General features: G+C 33.0%; 1 protein-coding gene across 1 annotated transcript in view; it reads left to right on the top strand.

Annotated features, from left to right (window-relative positions):
• The first annotated feature begins 10,276 nt into the window (after nt 1-10,276).
• Nucleotides 10,277-24,496, top strand: part of LOC142321885 (uncharacterized) — a 56,960-nt gene continuing 42,740 nt past the window's right edge. Inside the window, exon 1 of the mRNA XM_075360367.1 lies at nt 10,277-10,598. Coding sequence (XP_075216482.1) covers nt 10,538-10,598 — 61 coding nt within the window. The 5' untranslated portion in view covers nt 10,277-10,537. The remainder of the gene's footprint in view (nt 10,599-24,496) is intronic.

Here is a 24,496-nt window from a genome sequence, read left to right on the forward strand (position 1 = left end):
TGAAATAAATATTTTTAATTCATACCTTATAGTGCATGACTTAGGCCTCTCAAAACAGTAGATTGAAATTTTTCGCTGTAGATTGTGAGAGTGAAATCAGTTTACAAATGAAACAAATTCTTCAGAAAAATACTACTTTCTCAATGTTTTATAAAATGGAGAAATCTTTTCACATATGTTTTGACACTGATGGATTAATGACTAATTAGAGTAGATTATAACCTACAGATGATGCCTTTTTATTGATTTTCTAAGTATACCTAAAAACATTTTACTTCACAATAGAAACAAGAAGCCTTCTATAATGGCTGCTCATTCAGTTCTGGTGAAAAATATAATATGAAACATATGGTAAGATGGTTGTCATTCTGAGCAATTAAGTAAAAGCAATTTAATTTACAAAATGATGGAATTTGAAGGCCATTGCTGTATCATTGGTTTATAGGAGTTAACAAAATATTGCTGTTTTTTATGTTTGTGGACTAAGAGAACAATGAAATAGCAATTTGTAAAAAAAAGGACTAGGGAAAGAGAATTTCTGTTGAACCAAGTGATAACAAATTTTCATATTCTTCCTCTTGATAACCCAAGAAGATTCTTCTTACTCCACATAAGATCAAGTTAGGATTGGTAAAAAATCTTGTACCTTGGACAGAGAAAATGAATGCTTTAAACATTTAAGAGGACTTTTTCAAGAATTAAGGGAAGCCAGATTTAAACAGGGTAATTTACTGGTCTGATGTTAGAAAATTGATTTGCAATCTTCATGTACATTTTTTTTTTAATTTTGAGTTTAATCATAATTAAAATTTTCATGAGATGCCATTTTGTATAAGTAGGTTTATAGTGTCTGTGAATGATTTAGACATTCTGTTTGGTTTTATGTTATGAATTATGATTTATTTTATTATGGTTTTTTCTAACATAACTATTTTATATTAAAAAAAAATTATATAAAGTTTGAATATAGACATCGAGAACAAAGTAATGTTAAAACAGAAAACCAGCTTGTACATGCATTGGCATCAGCTGGTTTAGACGTGTTTGGACTACCTACGCCATAGAATAAGGTGAGTTTTCAGCAATTGTGAATCTTTACAAAGCCATTATGTATAAATATATCTAACCAGCAGCTAATCTTTAAAGTACCTGTCCCTCAGTTAATTACACATAACTACAGAACTACCATTTTGGGATAATACAGATCATACAAATTCAAATTTACCTTTTCAGAATTAATAGGATAGATGTACCAACATATACTTGAGTCCTAACAATCAGTAACAGTCTGTCAAGTCTTTAGTCTCTTTCCAGGTTCTAGGAACAACAAAAGGTATATGTTGCTGCTTCCCATTTAGCCTGCTGCGTAGTAAAGTTATACAAGAATTATAGCAGATGTGAGAGGCCCAAGTCTTGTCCTGATCTGTTTTAGACCCAAAATAGAGTTCATATGACTCTTTAACTAAAGGAACAGTATTTCTTCATTGAGATTTAAAAATTAATTCACTATACGTAGCAAAAATTGTTAGGATGATTTATATCAGTTATTTTTACTAACAACATACAAAAAAAAAAAAATTCTGTACCCACAATAAAAAAATAAATTTCTGAATTTAGGAATAAAACAAAAGACCAAACTAGCGATGGTATTCACATGAAAATCAAAAAGAAACTGATCTCTAGTCTGGGTTATTTCATAGTAAAATTAGTGATTGGAATATCTGTATCAACTATTACCAGGTTATGATGTTCAGAAACATCTTCAGTAGCAGTTGTGCAACACCTGATTTTTTTCCAAGCACAACACTTGCTCCGTCACTAGTAAATGCGATTAAATTGTTTTTTTCCAAGTAGTTTTCTCCAAATCCATGAATTTGTATGCAATTTCATGTAATTTGTAAGCAATCCATGAATTTCTAGTTCTTCAATTATAGTCTTTGCTATTTGGTCTGATAGCTTAATTAAATAAAAAATGTGATTCTTTTAACACATCAGTCTTGCGCTTTATGTATACAATTTTCGACTGAGTGTGGTAGACTCATCTATTATTACTGGTATTTTCCTCCATTAATTTTTATTATGTTTTGAGAGTTTCAACTTTCATTTCTTTCCCATTTGCGTTGACAATGTTAGTGAAACTAAAACACAAATGTACATCACGAGGAATATTTGCACCATTAATTTCTTGGAATAACTCAAAATGATCTGAATAGGGTCTATTATTTTTGACTATATAATAAGCAGTTCTAAATATTTTAGCAGTTAGTTCAATTTCTGATTCGTTTAAAGTATCCACAATTTTTTTCCATTCTCTGATCTTTTAGCGCTTTGCAAAATTTTCTCTCCATTAATGTGTGAAAGTGTTTTTCTTATGTTCAGAAATGTTTTTATGCAAGGAAAGTAATTGAGCAGATTTACTATTCCCATATGATGATATAAAAATTGCACTTCATTCATGTGAAGTACTTGAGATTTAAAAACTGAAAGACTTTTCATCTCAACACATATCTGACATCTGATTTTACCAGAGGCGAATGTAAGTCAAGGATACTCTTTTCTACTCTTTCCATATATCTACAGTCTTATTACTTGGCCAAGAATATGAAAAATTGGCAAGCGATTCATTAGTTTCTTCAATACATTGCTTAGTCTACTTTAACTTTTTTAATAAAGATATTTTGTAATGTTTTTTGCTTCTGTTTTTCACTCATTTTTATTTATTTATTTAAATTGAAAATAATATTTACAAATAATTTTATACTTTTCTTATTAAATTTATCAATTTTTTAATGTTAATAATTTAAAACATCATAAATAAAAAATATTTAAAAGCTAGTATTAATATTAAATAAACAGTTAAGAAGAAATTACCGAAAGCCACTAATCAAGACTAAGCTTTATGAAAAATATAAACAGAGCAAAAATATTCTTCTATTGTTGATACTTGCCCTTTGAAATTTTGCCAACTTTATGAATAGAAATAGAGGAACGTGTTTCTATTATTTTTTCCACTAACATGTGCACAGAATGTAAACAATTATTCGTCCAGCTTCAAAAAAAAAAAAAATCTCTAAGATTTAGAAAAGTAATGGAACACATCTTGGTTTGGAAAAAAGTGCCAGAACGCTGTTCTGGCCCCACTACACCCTTGCTTACTTCTATGTGTGACTTATTTTCCAGTTTGCATGGTAAATTTTAAAACAAAAGATTTTCGCAGAATAATAAGACTTATAATCTAGCACTTGTTATTTAGGATTCTGGATTCCAATCCATTTGTATAAGGTTTAAGTCCAAATAAGCATCTGATACTTTTTTAATAATTCAACATCTTATTATTATAACTGTGTTGGTTATATTATTTATACACCTTTTTAATGTCGTACATTCTTTTTTGTAATGCTATATGAAGGAATTGTATAAATACTAGGAAAAAGATGGGTCTACGGCCCACCATGAAAATGTTACATTTCACATGATTTTGTTGAATGTTTTTCCAGTAACATTTTATCAATTGTATCTAAATAATGTTTTCATGAATTTAGAGTACTAACAACAACTTTTACATTGAAAAGCTTCAAAATGAATAGCTATTATTTCTTGAGTTGTGATTTTTTAACATAGTTCTAACCCAAGCGTTTTACTTTTATATCCCCAAAACACAAATATAATTTTAGATAAATCGTTCATATCAAGAAGTATTAATCGTTAAAACGAATGAGTCGTTCATGTGCTTCATCACTTCATCATCAAAATAAAAATGTGAACTCATACAACAATTTAACAAACCAATGCACCATGATTTTTTATTGCAGAAATAAAATTAAATAAAACAAATTCTGTCATGTCTTCATCTTCTAAACTCCTTATGGTGCTGACATAATTAGAGCTCAGTATGAAACAAAAACAAGTGTCAGTCTGCTCAGAAGCCTGACTTCATTCCTCCATTATTCATTACCTTTTTTACTTTCAAAGTCTTTTCTAACACTGAGGTTTTTCTTAAGATTTTTTTGTAGATGAAGTTTTAAAATTTTTAGAGTAAAATCCTATAATGAAACCTACATGTAAAGGATTCTTCTGTTAGGATACCATATCTTGTTGAAGATGGTAATTTATAAGATAGAAAATATCTGAAGTCAATTCTTTTCTGTTTACCAGGACAAAATTTGCTGGTGGGGTAATTGATGTTGTTACTATTTAAATAATCAATGATCTAGGAAGTGGATGAGGAGGATATCCCAATTTAACAGGTTAGATTCAAAGGAGAAAAGGGTGAAACAGCCTTTGAATTAGGTCTCTAAAAGAAACTTAAGCAAGGAAACCAAAAGCGGTCATTAAATTACTTGATAATCAAAGATTATGCTTACCATTCTTGCTTACCAGTGTGTGATTGAAGACAACTACAGCTATATTTTTCAAGAAAAATGATAATGGTAGGAATAATCCCTTATTCCTACTCTTAATGAAATGTGATTTTATTTTCTTGGGTGAAGGATTCTACAAGGTATAAGGGTCACCTACATAGGATTTCTAGGCTGGACTAATGAGTCCATTAAAATTAATAAGTATAATAAACTAATAAGTAGATCATTAAAATTACAAGAATCATGACATTGGTTAGTCTGACTTCAGTTCAGAGACTCAGATGTTTTAATAGTAATAAAGTATTAGGTAATTTAAAATGAAAAATGGGTATGTTAAAGTTAGATGTGGTATGGATTATCAGAGTAACATGAAGATTAACATGATTTTTGGTTTGGGAATTACAGGGCAGTTAATATAAAATTCAAAGTGTAAATGAAGAATTAAGAATAATAATGAGTAGTAATATAGAACAAAGAGTATTCCTGTACAAGCAATTCAATGAACAAACTACTTCATTCAGAATAGATTCAAAGGCTAAAAATACAACAATATTTCTTTGTACGCCAACTTTTACAATCTAATGAAGAAATAGAAAGAATATCTGAACCAGTAGATGATGTAACTGAATGTGCAGAGATGACAGTATGGTGATAAAATTACTAGAGGGGAAAAAAGGGAATCAGGTAAGGAATAACACATTCTGTAAAAATTGTGAATGTAGAGTATTGAGGCAAGGAAATATAGGATGATATTAGCTATGCAATTGATAGACAATGATTTCAAAACCAAATTAACTAAGCATTATTAAATTGCTGAGGTTGAAGTCATCCATTGATTATTACACTTTTAGGTTGAAGTTGAAAAAATAAAGAAAATGCTGATATCAAAGAATAGTAAGTATACAGACAGACTAAAAACATAGTTTCCAGGTCTAAAAGTTTCTTCTTTTAGACTAAAAGAAGTAGTTGGTCTTTTAGACCAAAGGAAGCCTTTGGGTAGAAAGGTGACAATTGACAAGGCAACAATTTAGAAGAAAGGAAATCATGGATATTGAAGAATATATTAGAACCAGTGGATGAATGCAAGAAGTATAAAAATACAAAAGATGATGAAAGTAACGAACTATATAGATATAAAAGAAATGACATTAATATTAAGTATAAGGCATCATAGATAGTGGATTGGTTGAAGTAAACGTATAATGATAGGGAAAATACATAAAATAATTGTGGTAAACTTAATTGAAAGCATATAAAAAATAAGAGGGCATTTTTAGTGAATAAAGCCATATTAAAATATCAGCGGTCCAAGTGGAAAACTGGTGTTAGAGAAAAGAGATCTAGCAGTTGGACAAATACATGAAAAGGGAAAAATACTTGATAAATTGCTGGAGAAGAAACAAGAAATTTATAATAACTCCAGAGGAATTTCTGTTTCATGATGTGCATTTTAGGAGCTCTGATGGATCTAAAAAAGCATAAAGGAGTCAGAATTGATTTACCATCTGGATTTTTTAGCCTGGGAAAATTATGTCTGAATATGAAAAATATGTCTAGTACCTTTTGGTAAATATGTTTTACAATGTATAACTTCATAAGTAATAAAGGATTTTCCATATCTTTAGTTAAATTATCAAAATTTTAGATATGAGTCCATGGAAAATTCTCACAAATTGTGTAAGATAAAATGTTTTGGAATTTTTGATGCGCTACACCGAAAAAGGTGATGAGTTCCTTAATTCGATTGTTACTGCTGATGAAACATGGATTTCGTATTACACGCCAAAGAGAAAACGGCAGTCAAGTGAATGGCGTCATCCTCAATCATCAACCAGGCCAACAAAGGTCATGGCACAACCATTTGGACGCAAACTGATGGCCACAGTCTTTTGGGGTCGGTATGGCATACTGCTGGTTGATTTCATGCCGCGTGGAACGACTATAAATGAAGAAGCCTATTGCAAAACTCTACGTAAGTTATGACGTGCCATTCAAAATCGGCGTCGTGGGCGGCTGACCAACAGCGTCGTCCTGCTGCATGATAATGCATGTCCACATGTTGCGGGTCCGACACGTGATTTCCTGAGAAAATTTGGATGGGAAGTTTACAATCATCAACCATATAGTTCAAACTTAGTTCCTTCTGATTACCATTTGTTTGGGAAATTGAAAGAATTGTGTTGAGTGGTAAGCAATTCGCAGGTAACAATGAACTTAAAAAAGCTGTTAATCAGTGGCTAAATGAACTGGCGGCAGAAGAATATGATGAGGGTATATGAAGCTGGTGTATCGATAAATGTCTTAATTCATGTGGCGATAACATAGAGTAGTAGTTTAAGTATGTAGTTAAGAGAAATAAAAAATATTTATAAATTTTTCAGAATAAATTTTTTTACAATGAAACAGCCTTTACTTTAGAGAAAACCTCTCGTATGTTAAAGGATTTCACAAAATTGTTTTGCAAAGTTGATTCCTAAACAAAACGTTAAATTTCATCTGTTACAACTGGTTTCTTAACTTCCATTGAGGATGTGATTGAATCAGTTGAATATGCTGAGGATAGACATAGTTTTCCTTAAGAAAGCTTGAACCTCCACTGGTTGTGGTAATTTAGTTTCAGGAGGAAAGATTGCTGCTATTTTATTACTGCAATAAGTTTCTCTACACAAAAAACTGTTAATCAGTAATATGCACCACTCATCTTATTTAATGAAATACCACTTTTCCAAGGATTTTGAGTGAGGTGATGCACAATTCCCTAGAGAAGACCTGAGGTACTTCTGAAGGTAGGTTTGTATTCATTTTTTGTGTTGTCTCTGAGATATTCCTTTGTATCATTAAAGATATAAGAAAAATATCAAAAGGATATAAGGTTTAAAAATATAGGGCTGGATAGTGCCACCTCTTTCCCTTATCTTTCTCCATAGGATGTACAATAGCCCAATCCTGAAAGAGGGTTTCTAATCAATATGCAATACGATACAAAACCTGGTGGTTCTGGATCACTAGAAACATTTAAAACCAAAATTTAATAAATTGGTTCTATATAAAAGTTACATTTGACTATGAAAGTTAAAGAATATCGGCTGCAAATTCATTGTATGATGTTGACTTTTATTAAAGTCTAATGTTGTTAACAATTGATTCCTCTTAAAATGTATGAGAAAGATACAGATAGGCATTTCTGTGAAAGTCCTTAACATATTTATCAGAATATTTTTTAGTAGTTTTCGTATATTCATAAACATTAAAAATTACTTTAAAATTATTGCAAACTCTTATTATTATTAGGTTTTAACCAAACAGTCCGTACAATACATATTTTTGGAAATATTAATCAACCATTTTAACATTATCTCATTCAAATGATCACAGTTGTCCAATTGGTGAAGAATTCTAGATTGAAACATTTTCTTTTTTTGGGATTTTTTATCAGAAACTAATAACCTAATAAACGAGTTTCTATCAAAAACTAATAAAGTTATATATCTACAAAAGTTAATTTGGGATGTTGAGAATTTTTTAGGTGGCATTTAAAGTGATTAGAAGATAAAAAAATTTTTTTTTTAATTTACACACTTTAAAATAATGATTTTGACCTGTTAGATATATTAGAAGGAATTTCTGGGGAATAGAATATTTAAAAAACAAGCATTTGAATCATAGTGTTTTCTGTTTTAATACTTTGCAACATTTAAAAAAAAGAAGTTATTTTGTTAACTAATATTGAAATTAATTTTGTAAATAAATTTATATAAAAATGCTGAAATTTTTATATTGCAGCAGTTGTCATAATGGTAACAGATAAGAAAAATTATTTTATGGTAAGAAAAATTTAATGGAGGAAATGTTCTAGAAATATTAATAAAGAGAAGGTATACTGAAATAAAAAAAAAAAAAAAAAATTTGAATGAAAAATAATGGAATGAGTAAAATCACACTGGTGTTGGTAAAATTGAGTGATCTATTATAAGGTAAAAAGTAATTTACACCTTTACACAGCAAAAATATTCATCAAGTAAGGTGGTTTAGAGTACGTAATCACAAACCCACATGGACAAGAGCAAACCATTTTTCCACGTCAAAACAAGAGAGGCTGTTATGAATCAACTACGAACAAAAAGCTTTTAGCATGAAGCAATAAATTAAACAAATGTTTTCTCCAATTTTTTAAAAGTGCTGCTCAATTAATTCAACCAATTTACAGATCATTGTAACTTTTATGAAAGTTAAGGCATATATTTTTTTTTATTCATACTTTTAGTATGTTACAGTTCGTAAATCTTTTTTCAGTACATGTAGATTATGATGAGTACTTTTTTTAAAATTACATTTATGGTGTTAGTAAAATACTTTTGGCGCCCTGCTTAACTTGATTATAAAAAATGATTGAAATGGTGTTGTGAGAAATGAGCTAAGAAAATCTTGAAAACATTATGACTTACAGGAAGTCACTAATCTAGACAGAATTATTCTTTTAAGGCTATCAAGTTTATTTCTTTTACTTTCCCGACTAGATAGTGCTATAGCTCTAGAGGAAAAAGGATTGTAATCAATCCAAATAGGGCATGTGTGGTTTTCAATGGATCTTGATGTTTTGACAACTAAAGTACCAAAAAAACCAGATGGAAATTTTCCAGATGTTAATGTTTGCGTACATGTGTGAGTTCATTGTTAGCCTCTAAATCACCTTTTATCTCAAGAACTACTGAACCGATTTTGACCAAACTTGGTCAGATTACTTCTATATACGGGGCATTGATGCTATAGATTTTTAATTTATAAGACCAAAGCGGTAAGGATGTATAGCAACATCACACTTAGTATCCCAAGATTTCGCCAATTAAGGTCATATTTTTCTTAGGCACATTTGTTAACGATTAAAAAATAACAATATCTGCAAAAAAACTTTTGCAAAATCGCTTATCTTTGCCTCAAAAAATGCTGTAAACTACCGTTATGTTGTGACGTCACAGATGAGTGGAAGAATTAAATAAATTAATAATATTTAAAGTGTAAAAAAGTAACTCGGTTTGACTGGGTCTCGAATTCGATCGTCCGGTCGATTCGGTACTTGGTGAGTTAAGTCTCGCGGCTACATCAGCTGCCGATCGTACAAGCGAAATTTGTTCTAAGTTGTGAAAGTACATTAGTGCCAATTGTTGCCGGTAGTACCGCCACACCGAATTAAATACGGTATGCGCGCGCTTTAGTTAAAATAATTGAATGAAATAAACGAAAAAAATATTATATTTAAATAAAATTATAAACATCTTAAATTAAGTTGTGTGATAAGCCGTGCATCAGAAACAACTTTGTTGTCAGATTTTTTTTAATATATATTACGTTAATATTTTATGTAATTGTATGGCATAAAAAATTGTCGCTAGTTAATCCATTAAACAGATAAAAATGTTCATAATTATAATAAATGAAAAAATAATAGAATTTTTGATTATTTAAATCTCTTGCTGTGACTTACTAATTAGAAAGTTTGGAGATCTGAATTGTATACAGTATGTATGTTTTATTTAAGAAATTATTTATCTGTTCTTGCCTTTTAATATTTTTATTTGATTAGCATTGACATTTAAAATCTTTTCTAGGCAGCCTTTTTTTATACTGATTGTAGTGAAAAAATCAATTTGTTTTTCAAATTTTGTTAAATTTGTATTAGTTAATTTCCACTTAATTCAATTAAAAAAATAAAAATCATCTGAACCCAAACAAATTTGACAAAAATGTTTAAAGTATAATTAGGAGATATTCCTATAACTTTTTTAAATTTTATTTTCATTTAAAGCAGGCGGGACGATTCATTTTAATAGATGTCGTGAAGACCGGATGAAAGATTAAGACTACGCTCTCTTTTATCTAGTTAATCATGAACGATCAAAGTTCGTATACTGATCTCAGCGCTATTAGATTCAGTATACGTACGAATCTAATATGAAATGGTACATGTTTAAAATTAAACTGATCGATTTGTAAAAGTGTGTTTTTTAAACAAATTTTAAATGTTTCGAATCGTCTTCGAAGATTAAAAAAAATATTATACGAGTTGAAGTATCTTTCCTTGTAAGCGACTGAACTGTGATTTGTGTATTTGAGTGGTTGTTTTTGTTGGTTAATAGGAAGAGTATTGATGTAAAATCGTGTACAACATTTAGGTTGGAATGGCCAATCTCAGCATATTAATACCTTTTCTTCTTTTAGTGTGTGTTTATGGTGATCATGGTAAGATATAATTAAAACAAAGTTCCAATAATTTTTTTTTTAATGTTATGAAAAGGTTATTTTATTAACATTTGATTTGTGAAAATTAATCAGGTTTTCAATGACTTAAGAATCAATTAGTATGATTATTTCAGTAATTATTTAAACTAAGTGTGCTACGCAATTTATCACATTTGCAAAACAATAGAATCTCTGTATTATTTTTTTTGTTAGTTCGACAAACAGTTCCTTTTTATTAATGGAATTATAATTCATTCAATGAATAATATTTTGATTAACCGTAATACTGTAGGTACAAACTTCTTAGCACAAAAAAAAAATTATTATTAATCTTTAAGTATTTAACTCTTACGCTCTCGATTGTCTGATTTGTATTGTCCTAACACTTATTTTTTTATCCTGCCACTTCGTTATATTAACAAATTATCTTATATATATTCTTTTTTTTTAATAAAATTTTGTTTCAAATTTATTATCGTTTTAAAATCCCTTCACATCAAATATTAGGACCAATCTGTTTAATTTTATAAATTCTTAAGGAATATCGTATTTCTGAAGCATCATCTTTATTCCTTTACTGGCCATGTTTTGCTACCGTCAAGCTCTAAATTTAAATTCTTTTCCTTATTTGTAAATGCATCCTAGATATTAGCAGATTTATTTTCATTTAAAACCTGTTTGAAGCATCTGGTACTTGTTATCTATCTAGATCTTTATTAAATATAGATGGATTTGCTTCCTTACATCATTTGTAATTTTATACCCTAAATACCAAACAGTGTATGCAGTAGCAAGTCGTTGCTTCATAAATTTTTCCTTACTTTATCTAGACTTTGTATAACAGTTGTGTGACAACTGATGAAGATCAGAGTAGACAAAGGGATGATAACTTATACGTACCTATAATCATAAAAAAATGCCAAATTTTAATGGATGTTTGGTGTCCTAAAGGGAGTCTGAAGGTTTGCTGTTGTACAGCCAGGCAGATACTTCTACATATATAGCAATAATTAGGATGTTTTGAGAGACGCCTCTAAGTGCTCGTTAAAAATTACATTTTGTTTGAGGAAAATATTTTATCCTTCTCTTTTTCTATCACTGATCTCTTCTCTCCTGCAGAAATAATTATGGAATGGGTTTTATCTGATACTTACTTTTTGTCTATCGGAAGAATAATGCTATCGGTTGACGTAAGCCTCCTAACCTTTTATACATACATATAATCTACATGTAATTTCAAAAAGTAGGCAAAGAATTCCCTTAAGGTAGTGGTTACCGACCTTTTTGACCGACGACACCTTTACTGAATGCCCACGACATAATTGTTTTTAATTAATAATGATGATGCCGGTAATAGTAATAAGTAGTATCTAATTCTAAGCATCAGACAGTCCCGTCAGGCATGATAGGCTAAAACTAAAGAAAGTATCAGATATCTAGTGTACATTGCCGATGTTAACACGCAAGCGGGCGCATTCCTCTAAATATAAGCAGCATGTCGAATGGGATCAAAGGAAGTCAAACGTAAGTGCCTGGAACATTGACCCATCTGTATCGGAAGTCCGATTAAAAAAAATAGGGGAGACCGGGACAGGTTGTCACACGGGTTGGTTGTCAAAACTCTCAGTTCTCACAGTCGATGCTGCTTCCTAGCGGTCTAAACTGAAACCACAGAATGATCACAATATTCTGAATAGGGTGAACGTAATTTCTAGTTCCTGGTGACAGTTTTCTAGATTTTATTGGTGATTTTGCAGCTGTAAATATTAATTTATTGATATAATTAACCCATTTTATTCATTCTGTATTCAGTGAAGTCTGTACTCCAACTGTTTTTTTATTATTTTATAACAGTTGCATAATGTTATTCTGTATCAACAGTGAGGTTAGGTTCAAGTCTATTTTTCCAGCTCGGTTTTTGTCTGAAATATCTGTTCGAGGTTGTTGTCACAAAAATTCCGGGGATAGTTGTTACATGTGGCAACCTACCCCGGCAGGTTTATTAGTAATTTTTCACTTGTTTCGGGTAAAGGTGATGAGAAATAAAAAAAAAAAAAAAAACATACAAACCGAGGAGAAGTTGCTCCATATATCATGCTTGCAGCAGTGAGGAAGGTAAAAAAGGAGGGATTATCAATTCGTAAAGCTGCAGCTGATTATCAAATAAATTATCGAATTTTAGCAAGATATTGTATGATGAAATTGACAATCAAAAGATAGTTTGGTCTTCCATCCCGTTGGTTATTTTCCAAATAGAAAAATTTTTTCTGATGATGACGAGGAGGAATTAAAGCAATCTGTTCTTCAAGCAGCTGATGTTTACTACGGTTTAACACCAAAAGAAACCAAAACTTTGGCTTATGATCTTTGCATGGCAAATTCTAAAATGTCTGTCCTAAATCTTGGCAGGATAATGGGTTGCCGGAGATGATTGGTTCACTGATTTTTTAAAAGACAATCCATCTCTTTCATTACGAAAATCAGAGGCGACCAGCTTAGCACGAGCTTCTTTTTTTTTTTAAGAGGTGGAGGAACCCCATTTACGGACGCCTGGGCAGTGTCGGGCTTGCTAACAGATTCCGCAAGATGTTATTAAATGCGTATGTGTTCCTGCGCACTACCGACTAAACCTCCACCCCTGGATACCCATCCTTTCTGGCACAACTGGTGTGCATTACTTCAGGAAGAGGGAATACGCCCTCGCACACCACAGTCAACAGACACGGGCCGCACAGCCTCAAGATAGATACCAAACATCAGACTAAAATCTCATCACACACTCCACGACATCCAATCGTCACTCAGAAAATACCTCACGCCGCACGTTACACACATCACATCAAAGCCAGTCACATCCAATCATATAAACAAACACCTCAGACAATCGAACACTACAGCGTACTTACCTCACGGGTCACCAGCGGACGCGGGAGCGGAGTGCCCACGACCTCATCTCACTCAGGCTTCAACCGAACAAATTTGGAATCTTTTCTCAATAATTTGTTAACAGTTCTCGAAAGACATAATTTTCAACCTCAGGAAATTTGGAACGTGGACGAAACGGGTGTTACTTCAGTGCAGAGACCAAATAGAATTATTGCTCGTAAAGAAGGTAAACAAGTCGGTAACTAGTTTCTGCTGAAAGGAGTACTCTAGTAACTTTGGTTTGTGCTGTCTCTGCTATTGGAAACCATATCCCACCATTCTTTATGTTTCCAAGAGTCAAATCACATGCGCTTTCTAGATACTGCGTCTGCAGGTTCTAGTGAAACTTCAAATAAATTTGGGTGGATGCAAGAAGCCGATTTCATCTTATTTTTAAATCATTTCCATAAGCACATAAAAAGCACACCCATGGCTGCTTCTTGATAATCATGGCTCCCATATTAGCATAGAAGGGCTCAATTTCGCTAGATCCAATGGAATCGTCATGTTATTGTTACCCCCAAATTGTTCACATAAGCTCCAGCCTTTTGATCGCACTGTCTGTGGGTCGTTTAAGAAATTTTTCAACTCAGCTTGTGACTGGATGATTAACAACCCAGGGAGAACGATGACAATTTACGATATACCACAACTTGTTTCTCGTGCATATCCTCTTCCAATGACTCCATCTAATATTTCTTCAGGATTTCGGTGCACAGGAATATATCCATTAAACTGTGATATGTTCACAGATGCGAATTTTGCACCAAGCTATATGAACGACAGAGAGCAGCTTGCGAACCAGCTTTCAAAGCAGCCAAATAAACAGCTTCCAGAGATGTCTCTGAAGATAATTCAGACGAACCTCAACCCGAGCCCAGCAATGTGCGCAAGTCACCTCTTGTAGTAAGATCTTTACCAAAGGTTGGCGTTAGGAAAAGTACAGATAGAAATAACTCCCGAAAAAGAGATACAGCAATTTTAACAGATTCGCCAATTAAAAGAAAGCTTTAAGAACTAACTAAAAAGCAAGTAAAAAAATTCAAACAAGTGTCTATTTAGGAAAGCAACTGAAAATAAAGAGAATGCAAAACATAAGAAAGGAAGTAAAAAGAAGAAGGAACGAAAAATCTCAATTAGTGAATAAGAGGATGATGATGACTGTTTTTGTTTAGTTTGTCTTGAACCGTTTTCCAACAGTAAAGCTAAGGAAAAATGAATCCAGTGTATAGAACGTAAGAAGTGGTCTCGTGAATTATGTACCCTACTTTTATACTTGTCAAAATTGTGAGAGTGTGCTCGAGACTGACTAGGCTAACATAGGACATTTTCTTAAATATTCATAAATTAAACTATTTTTACACTTTACATTACAATATTTTTATACTTAAATTACACTATTTTAGTGTCTAAATTGTTCTTAAATATGTATTAGTGCTTTATCAATATAGTTTTTGATTTTTCTATTCTTCATACAACTTTTTTTTGAATAAGTAATTTCTTTTTTCCCCTTCTAAATAACCCGTGACAATCAATCCTAATGTATGTGACAACCAACCTGGAGTCGCGGCAGGTTGTTACAAAAATCTACTCCTACAGAACGTTTTTCTGAAAAGCCAAATGCTTCTGTGGCCTCAAATTTGTGGGAAAATATAGCCAAGGATACATATTACGAGATACACTAACGATAGAATGGGAAACTGTAAACACTGCCTCTTCAAAAATTAAAAATCATAAATTGTGACAACCTGCCCCGGTCTTCCCTATATATTATTATTATTTTTTTAAAAACTCACCACCAAAGTTAATATGAAGTCTGCGTTTGGTGTGTTCCACAGAGTTCGTCAACACATGGCCTTATGATTGGTAGGAGAACACGCAGATCATCTTCAAGACGTACCAGTCTGTATCTCTGTTTAAATTTCACTACTTTCATTGTAGAAAATGTTGATTCGCGTAAGTACGATGTTGGAAAAAAGGGCAGCAAAACTTTTATGGCTCTCTTTGTGATTGCGGATACTGACATTACGCGTTGATCCAAGAGGATTGTACTGAAGCGTTTAGAAATGTTTTCTCACGGTAGAATCGCGTGACAAGTCTAACAATCATTTTTTTAATTTACAGTTAGATTAGTGTTATTTTGTACGTTGACCTTGCCAGATGTACCAAAAGGAGGAATTACCCGTTCTAGCTCAGAAACGGATGAGGTAGGGAAGTATTTTGTTACTGAAGTTTGTAAAAAATTAGGTCTTTTTTTATTAACTTCTTCAGACATTCTTTGTTATTATATGTAACCTGATTTTCAAAATTTCAGCTAGAGGATAGCAAGATAATTTATCTCCTACAATTGAAGACTGCCAAAACGTCATTTTTTTCTAAATACTTCCATTTTGTTTGCGGCTGAAATAATATTTTACGTTTTGTTTTGTATGATTCCATACAAAGAGTCCAATCTGTCGAAAATTTTGGCTATGTATGTTAGTCTGGCACGCAAAAATTGTCTTCCAAAAGTCTTGTATACTCTACTTTTTGGTCTCAAAAAAAAGAAGCTCGTATTGAAGCTCTACCACTCGCATCAATGCCCTAGAAAGCCAACGGGTTTCGGAATGCAGCAATAGATTGATATGCTCGGCTCTTGTACAGTTGTATAGCTTTACAAAAGTTTATACTTATCTAACTGGTCCTATTTTTAAATAATTTATCATTTCAGTAATCGTTCTAAAGATCCACCATCAACAGTTCTCATAATTAACGCTTCTCTAATAATAAAATAAACAAAAAACAATGAGTTCCACCATAGTCGGGTTCATCTTTCCTGACGAAAATCTGATTTTCCTCTATAATGCTATTGCTCCTTCAGTACAGAGATATAATTTTCCGAATAAATAACGCGTTCAACAAAGTAATTATTAAAACAGTCACAATTATATCTTCCTTTGTAGGAGCGGTTTTAAGTTCTTGGCAAAATAAAAATTGTTCAATAATAGCAAAATTATATTAGAAACTAATAAAGCTTATTAGTTGACAATTACCACTTGGGATACTTTCGTCCAACTGTAGAACAAACACAGTATGCTCCCTCAACTTGCTGGTCCCATTAATATCGGTATAGAGACATTTCTTTTATTCTACGCTGACGTTATTATTTGATATCGAAATTTTGAATATTTTTTCTTCCCCAGCATCACCTTAGCATCCTTAGCACCTTAGAATTCACCCAGCATTATATTATTTTCGCAGTTTTGTTTCGCGGCTGGTAATATTAAGTTCCTCGACTATACGAGTATTATGAGGTTTTCCGTTGGTCTATTAACTCATCAGATACTGCAAATGAAACATGCAACTCTGTCAGAAACGGAAATGCGTTTTATTAAGGCATTTACGACCAGAGGTTTTATGTTGTAACTTCAAAAGACGTCCAAAATATACCCTTGTTTTGAAGGTATAAAAAAAGGTATTAAATGATTACTTTCTAAATGTCTTTTAAGTTTATTCGGCACCATCGATTGATTTGACAAAACACCTCCGCATGTAAGGTATATTCTTACGGTATATTCTTATGTTCTTCACCGCACCACGTAAAACCATATTAGAAGTATTTCATCACTGTATTTACGAAGCATAGCGCTCGTTTTTAAACATTCTGAAGGGAATCGCAATTTCCGCTCACATTACTTGAACTAGCATTTTCATGATTGCTGTTTCACATCCAGAACTTGATTCGGCTTGGCTTTTTCGAATAAACAGAAAATCCCTACGCTGAGGGATAAATCCCTCAACGCGACAACAGTGAACACTCGGTTTATTAAAAGTGGGAAGTGTAAACTAAGCACTGTGAAGGTGTCATCATCGCTAAAAATTATTGGCAGGGCAAAAAGATTAAAACAAATTAAAACTCAGCGTTTAGAACTACAAGCTGCATGTCAGACGTCATTTCTGTCTTAGGTTATTGTAGAAACAATTGTACTTGTAGCCCGTTCATCTAGTCGTCTATTAATTTTAATATCTTCAGTAATTAAATTATCACCATCAATTTAGCCCTATATCCGAAAGCGTTGGTGATGTCACATGATATTTAAAAAACGGTTTATCTTCGAGGCGCTGACCTGTGGTGTACTGTAAGTACTATTATTACGATTATTATTCAAGTCAAACTATATTCAATGTCTGTTTCAATATCAATTTTACAAACACAATCAGACGACTGAAATGCGTATCTTGCACATCATTTATAACTATTATTAGGTAAAATACCAAGGTGCGTAGTGGGCGATAAAAACCGCCTTATAATAAGATTCATAACCGCCGTTATGTAAGATTCATAAAGTTTGTCTTTATGACAATCTTTATGAATATATTTATAAAATTTATACTTATATAAGATTTATACTTACATTTTTTCTGCATGGGACGGTCGTACCGAATTCAATTTTACAATCAGTTTTAACGCTGGCGAGGAATTGAATTTCAAAAATACAGATATCTGGTACAGTCTGCCTCAAAATAAATTTTACCGTATTAAAATTTTTCTGGTAAGTATAAGTTACGTTGTATAGAGAGTTTCTGAACGGCTAACATTTCGCGAGACACCCATTGGAATTGAGCGACACACCATTGTGTTACGACACACTGGTTGGGAACTTCACCTTAAGGTGTGGAAAATTCATTTAATTGTTGAATAATCGAAAAAAGAAATGCGGTTGAGTGGGAGAAAATTTCTTTCTAAAATTTCATTAATTTTTCTTACTTGATGATATTTATTTCTCATATTCATATAAGGAATTAACCAGAAAATTTATTACAGCTCCAAAATCGGGGGGATGAGAAAAGACTGAAAAGTTTTGACATTAAAAACCTGATTTGAAACAAATTGATTTTCGAGTCAATATCTCTTGTAAAAATTTTAATTAAATAACATGTTTATTTTTAAGTTAAGCTTCTAAATGTTTTACTTGCAAAATTTATTTATTTTCATGTAATGCATTTTAAATTTACGTTTCAGTGAATTCTTTTTTTTATAAGGATGATGTTAGCTTTTGTAACACAAAAAGTTACAGAGAGTTTAAAAAATAAATTTAATTTTTTTCGGTGAATCATCAGTTTCATAGCTAATATCATAGCGTTTTAATGCGAGTGATACAAACGTCCAAGACGACCTCATAGTTGCACAATAATTATAATAATTGTTGTCTTGTTTTTTATGGCTGTTATAAGATATATTTATTCCGTTTTGTTAAAAACTAGTCTGGACAGGTTTTTTGTTAATAAAGTTGTAATATTCAATTAATTTAAACTGCGTTTCATACGTACGTATGTACGTGTTTTGGAGTGTTTGAATCTTATTAACGTTTGACTGGATAAACTGATTTTGATGAAATTTAGCAAAGAGATTCGTGTGTACGTAGCAATTTGTTGGTTAAAGTTTGGGGTCAATATTTCCAGAGAGATTAGTAGATAGTTCATTTTGGGTTATTTTTTCAAAATTTTGCAAACATATACCCCATTTTATATTAAGTTGAGTATATATACATGCTTAATTTATATTAAAAAAAAATTACTCTCAAATTCTCCCCTTCTTCAAAACTCGAAAAAAGCTATCTTATATTTGTTGCATATTTTTTAACCGAATTTTTTTTTTTTTTGTCTTCAGTCATTTGACTGGTTTGATGCAGCTCTCCAAGATTCCCTATCTAGTGCTAGTCGTTTCATTTCAGTATACCCTCTACATCCTACATCCCTAACAATTTGTTTTACATATTCCAAACGTGGCCTGCCTACACAATTTTTCCCTTCTACCTGTCCTTCCAAAATTAAAGCAACTATTCCAGGATGCCTTAGTATGTGGCCTATAAGTCTCTCTCTTCTTTTAACTATATTTTTCCAAATGCTTCTTTCTTCATCTATTTGCCGCAATACCTCCTCATTTGTCACTTTATCCACCCATCTGATTTTTAACATTCTCCTAAGCACCACATTTCAAAAGCTTCTAACCTTTTCTTCTCAGATACTCCGATTGTCCAAGTTTCACTTCCATATAAAGCGACACTCCAAACATACACTTTCAAAAATCTTTTCCTGACATTTAAATTAATTTTTGATGTAAACAACTTATATTTCTTACTGAAGGCTCGTTTAGCTTGTGCTATTCGGCATTTTATATCGCTCCTGCTTCGTCCATCTTTAGTAATTCTACTTCCCAAATAACAAAATTCTTCTACTTCCATAATATTTTCTTCTCCTATTTTCACATTCAGTAGTCCATCTTTGTTATTTCTACTACATTTCATTACTTTTGTTTTGTTCTTGTTTATTTTCATGCGATAGTTCTTGCGTAGGACTTCATCTATGCCGTTATTGTTTCTTCTAACTCCTTTTTATTCTCGGCTAGAATTACTATATCATCAGCAAATCGTAGCATCTTTATCTTTTCACCTTGTACTGTTACTCCGAATCTAAATTGTTCTTTAACATCATTAATTGCTAGTTCCATGTAAAGATTAAAAAGTAACGGAGACAGGGAACACCCTTGTCGGACTCCCTTTCTTATTACGGCTTCTTTCTTATGTTCTTCAATTGCTGCTGTTGCTGTTTGGTTCCTGTACATATTAGCAATTGTTCTTCTATCTCTGTATTTGAACCCTAATTTTTTTAAAATGCTGAACATTTTATTCCAGTCTACGTTATCGAATGCCTTTTCTAGGTCTATAAACGCTAAGTATGTTGGTTTGTTTTTCTTTAATCTTCCTTCTACTATTAATCTGAGGCCTAAAATTCCTTTCCTTGTCCCTATACTTTTCCTGAAACCAAATTGGTCTTTTCCTAACACTTCCTCCACTTTCCTCTCAATTCTTCTGTATAGAATTCTAGTTAAGATTTTTGATGCATGACTAGTTAAACTAATTGTTCTGTATTCTTCACATTTATCTGCCCCTGCTTTCTTTGGTATAATTACTATAACACTTTTTTTGAAGTCTGATGGAAATTCCCCTTTTTCATAAATATTACACACCAGTTTGTATAATCTATCAAACGCTTCCTCACCTGCACTGCGCAGTAATTCTACAGGTATTCCGTCTATTCCAGGAGCCTTTCTGCCATTTAAATCTTTTAATGCTCTCTTAAATTCAGATCTCAGTATTGTTTCTCCCATTTCATCCTCCTCAACTTCCTCTTCTTCCTCTATAAAACCATTTTCTAATTCATTTCCTCCGTATAACTCTTCAATATATTCCACCCATCTATCGACTTTACCTTTCGTATTATATATAGGTGTACCATCTTTGTTACCATCTTTGTTTAACACATTATTAGATTTTAATTTATGTTCCCCAAAATTTTCCTTAACTTTCCTGTATGCTCCGTCTATTTTAACAATGTTCATTTCTCTTTCCACTTCTGAACACTTTTCTTTAATCCACTCTTCTTTCGCCAGTTTGCACTTCCTGTTTATAGCATTTCTTAATTGCCGATAGTTCCTTTTACTTTCTTCATCACTAGCATTCTTATATTTTCTACGTTCATCCATCAGCTGCAATATATCATCTGAAACCCAAGGTTTTCTACCAGTTCTCTTTATTCCGCCTAAGTTTGCTTCTGCTGATTTAAGAATTTCCTTTTTAACATTCTCCCATTCTTCTTCTACATTTTCTACCTTATCTTTTTTACTCAGACCTCTTGCGATGTCCTCCTCAAAAATCTTCTTTACCTCCTCTTCCTCAAGCTTCTCTAAATTCCACAGATTCATCTGACACCATTTCTTCAGGTTTTTAAACCGCAATCTACATTTCATTATCACCAAATTATGGTCGCTATCAATGTCTGCTCCAGGGTAAGTTTTGCAATCCACGAGTTGATTTCTAAATCTTTGCTTAACCATGATATAATCTATCTGATACCTTGCTGTATCGCCTGGCTTTTTCCAAGTGTATATTCTTCTATTATGATTTTTAAATTGGGTGTTGGCAATTACTAAATTATACTTCGTGCAAAACTCTATAAGTCGGTCCCCTCTTTCATTCCTTTAGCCCAGCCCGTATTCACCCACTATATTTCCTTCCTTGCCTTTTCCAATGCTTGCATTCCAATCTCCAACTATTATTAAATTTTCATCTCCTTTTATGTGTTTAATTGCTTCATCAATCTCTTCGTATACACATTCTACCTCATCATCATCATGGGCGCTTGTAGGCATATAGATGTTAACAATCGTTGTCGGTTTAGGTTTTGATTTTATCCTTATTACAATGACTCTATCGCTATGCGTCTTGAAATACTCCACTCTCCTCCCTATCTTCTTGTTCATCACGAAACCTACTCCTGCCTGCCCATTATTTGACGCTGAGTTAATTACTCTAAAGTCACCCGACCAAAAGTCGCCTTCCTCTTCCCACCGAACCTCACTAATTCCTACTATATCCACGTTTACCCTATCCATTTCCCTTTTTAAATTCTCTAGCCTACCAACCTTTTTTAAGCTTCTAACATTCCACGCTCCGACTTGTAGAATGTTATTTTTTACTTTTCTGGTGACCCCTTCCTTAGTAGTCCCCACCCGGAGATCCGAACGGGGGACTATTTTACCTCCGGAATATTTTACCAAGGAAGGCGCCTCCATTATTGCTTTTGAAAATGCAGAGAGCCACATTTTCTTGGAAAAAAAAAAAACAGCTGTAGTTTTCCATTGCTTTCAACTGCGCAGTACTCAGAGGACTGAGTGATGTTGATATGGCCGTTTAAGTCATTGTGACTCACGCCCCTAACAACTACTGAAAGAGCTGCTGCCCTCTTTCAGGAATCATTCCTTAGTCTGGCTCTCAACAGATACCTCTCCGATATGGTTGCACCTTCGGTCCAGCTACTCTGTATCCCTGAGCACTCAAGCCCCCTCACCAACGGCAAGGTCTCATGATTCATAGAGAAGGGAATTTTTTTTATCTTCCTAAAAATAGTAGTGGTGCAAATGGTTCCGAAAAAAATACTTTTGGGATAATATTGGGTACGGGAAGCCTATCGAAGAAAAAATATAGAATTTTTAATTCTTTAAACTTTTTTCATGTATCATTATTTTTCCAGTTTATAAGAATAAATAACCAATGCCAGGAAGTTCAAAAAGTTTCCAATAGTTTAGGTAGAAATATTTCAAAAACCAGAAGGAGATCTATACAGTATAATCAATATAAATTTTGTGCTAGGGCAATGAATTCACTGCACTCAAAATTAATTTCTGTACATGGTAACTTTAAAACAACTGTTGTCAATCTTATTGATAACTAATTTATTTTTTTAATTTAATTTAGATTTAATTTTTTAAGTATTAACAAGAGATAGTTTATTACTTAAGGGAGTAATATGCAGTTTTGTTTTATTTTTTATTCTTTAAAGTTGTATTTGATAAGACAAAAAACAGTCTTCTTTAAAAAAATTTACGGTTGTACACAATCATAGCGAACTAACTTAACGTTGCTGCATTGTGTAAAAATGCTTTTGACAAAAGCTTTTCAGCCTTTTTGTACAGAAATGTACAAAATGTACAGTCAGTCTGTAAGGTAGTTTATATATTTCTACTAATTATATGTTCAACTCCCCTGGGTTGAACATATAATTAAGTAAAGCTCAGCCCAGGGAAGTGTCCTTTTACTCTAAGGGAGCCGTCAAACCCAGTAAATCCGGCCCCCCTCCAGTTGGATCTTTATTTTGCCTGCCTCTAATCCCCGGGAGGGGGTAATCAGACCCGACTATGTCGTTCCCGGGCCCTGAACGACGGCCGGGTCTCGGTCTTAATTTTACCTTTGACTTACGTTACCCCGAGAGTCCCCAACGCTCATCCAAACTGGCACACTTAAGCATACCGGTCCACACAGATGGGGCTGTCCGCCCTTCCATATGCAAACGTCCACGGCGTCTCCCTTCAGCGTCCTTAGCGTAAAACACCTTCATAGCATACGTGTCGAAGGTCCTCCAGTTCTCTTCTGAGGACAGCATGAAGGGCACCAGGTTTTCGGGTCTTAATTTGTCAACGCCTGCTTGTGTCTGCCAAAGATGCCATTCTGCACATGTCGACGATAGTCTCGTCTGCCAAATCTATTTAGGTAATGCTCAAACATTCCATGGCCGGAGAGCATTTGTGACGTATAAAACTTTATATCACCATGTTTCCTTTTCGTCCACGTCTAAGTCTGTGATTAATCTCCTTGTTCAGGCTGCATCATTTCCAGTCCTCCATCTTTCACACCATGTCTCCATTATGTCAGCTTTAGCCTCACTCTTCCCCTTACCATCGTAGCAAAGCTCTCGCACTCTAACTTGCAGGTGAATTGGCAAATCTGACGCCAACATGCGCACCACACTGTACGATGTAGTTCTATAGCCCGCTATAACACCCAACAATGTTTGCCTGTGGACCCTCTGTAGACGTGCCTGGTTCCTAATGACCCTCATTGCTCCAAATGTAAGGTAAAATGTATCTGAATGAAAATAGATTCAAAAATGTTTGGCGGTCTAAAAATGTTTTTTTTTTTGGATGGTGGTTGAAAATGTATCCCTGAAAAAAAGGTTCAAAAAATTTTGGGGGACGTGGTTAGGGGATCCGGATGGACCCGGGACGCAAAGATCCCGAGGGTTTTGGGATCAGAAGGATAGGGGGTGGAGAAATAGTGGAAAAGGTTGTCCCCCTTATAAAGCGTGCAAGGACTTAGAATAATTCTCGCTTACCTCAGTGAAAATTGTTGAAAAATGTTCAAAGTCCATGTTTACTGCTGTTTGGAATGACATCACTGAATTATATTTTTTCCTGTCTATTCGACTTAGAATATTTCTTCTCTAACTTCAATTACTTATACACTGATTATATGTGAAAAACTAATGCCCACAGAAAAATTGAAATTATGGAACAATCCATAATCTAAAAATCATGAAACTTTAAACCCTTTTACCGTAATCTAACCTCAATAAACCACAGTACTTTTCCGATTTAA

The sequence above is a fragment of the Lycorma delicatula genome, chromosome 3 (genome assembly GCF_047948215.1).
Source record: "Lycorma delicatula isolate Av1 chromosome 3, ASM4794821v1, whole genome shotgun sequence".
In the NCBI taxonomy this organism is placed as follows: domain Eukaryota; kingdom Metazoa; phylum Arthropoda; class Insecta; order Hemiptera; family Fulgoridae; genus Lycorma; species Lycorma delicatula.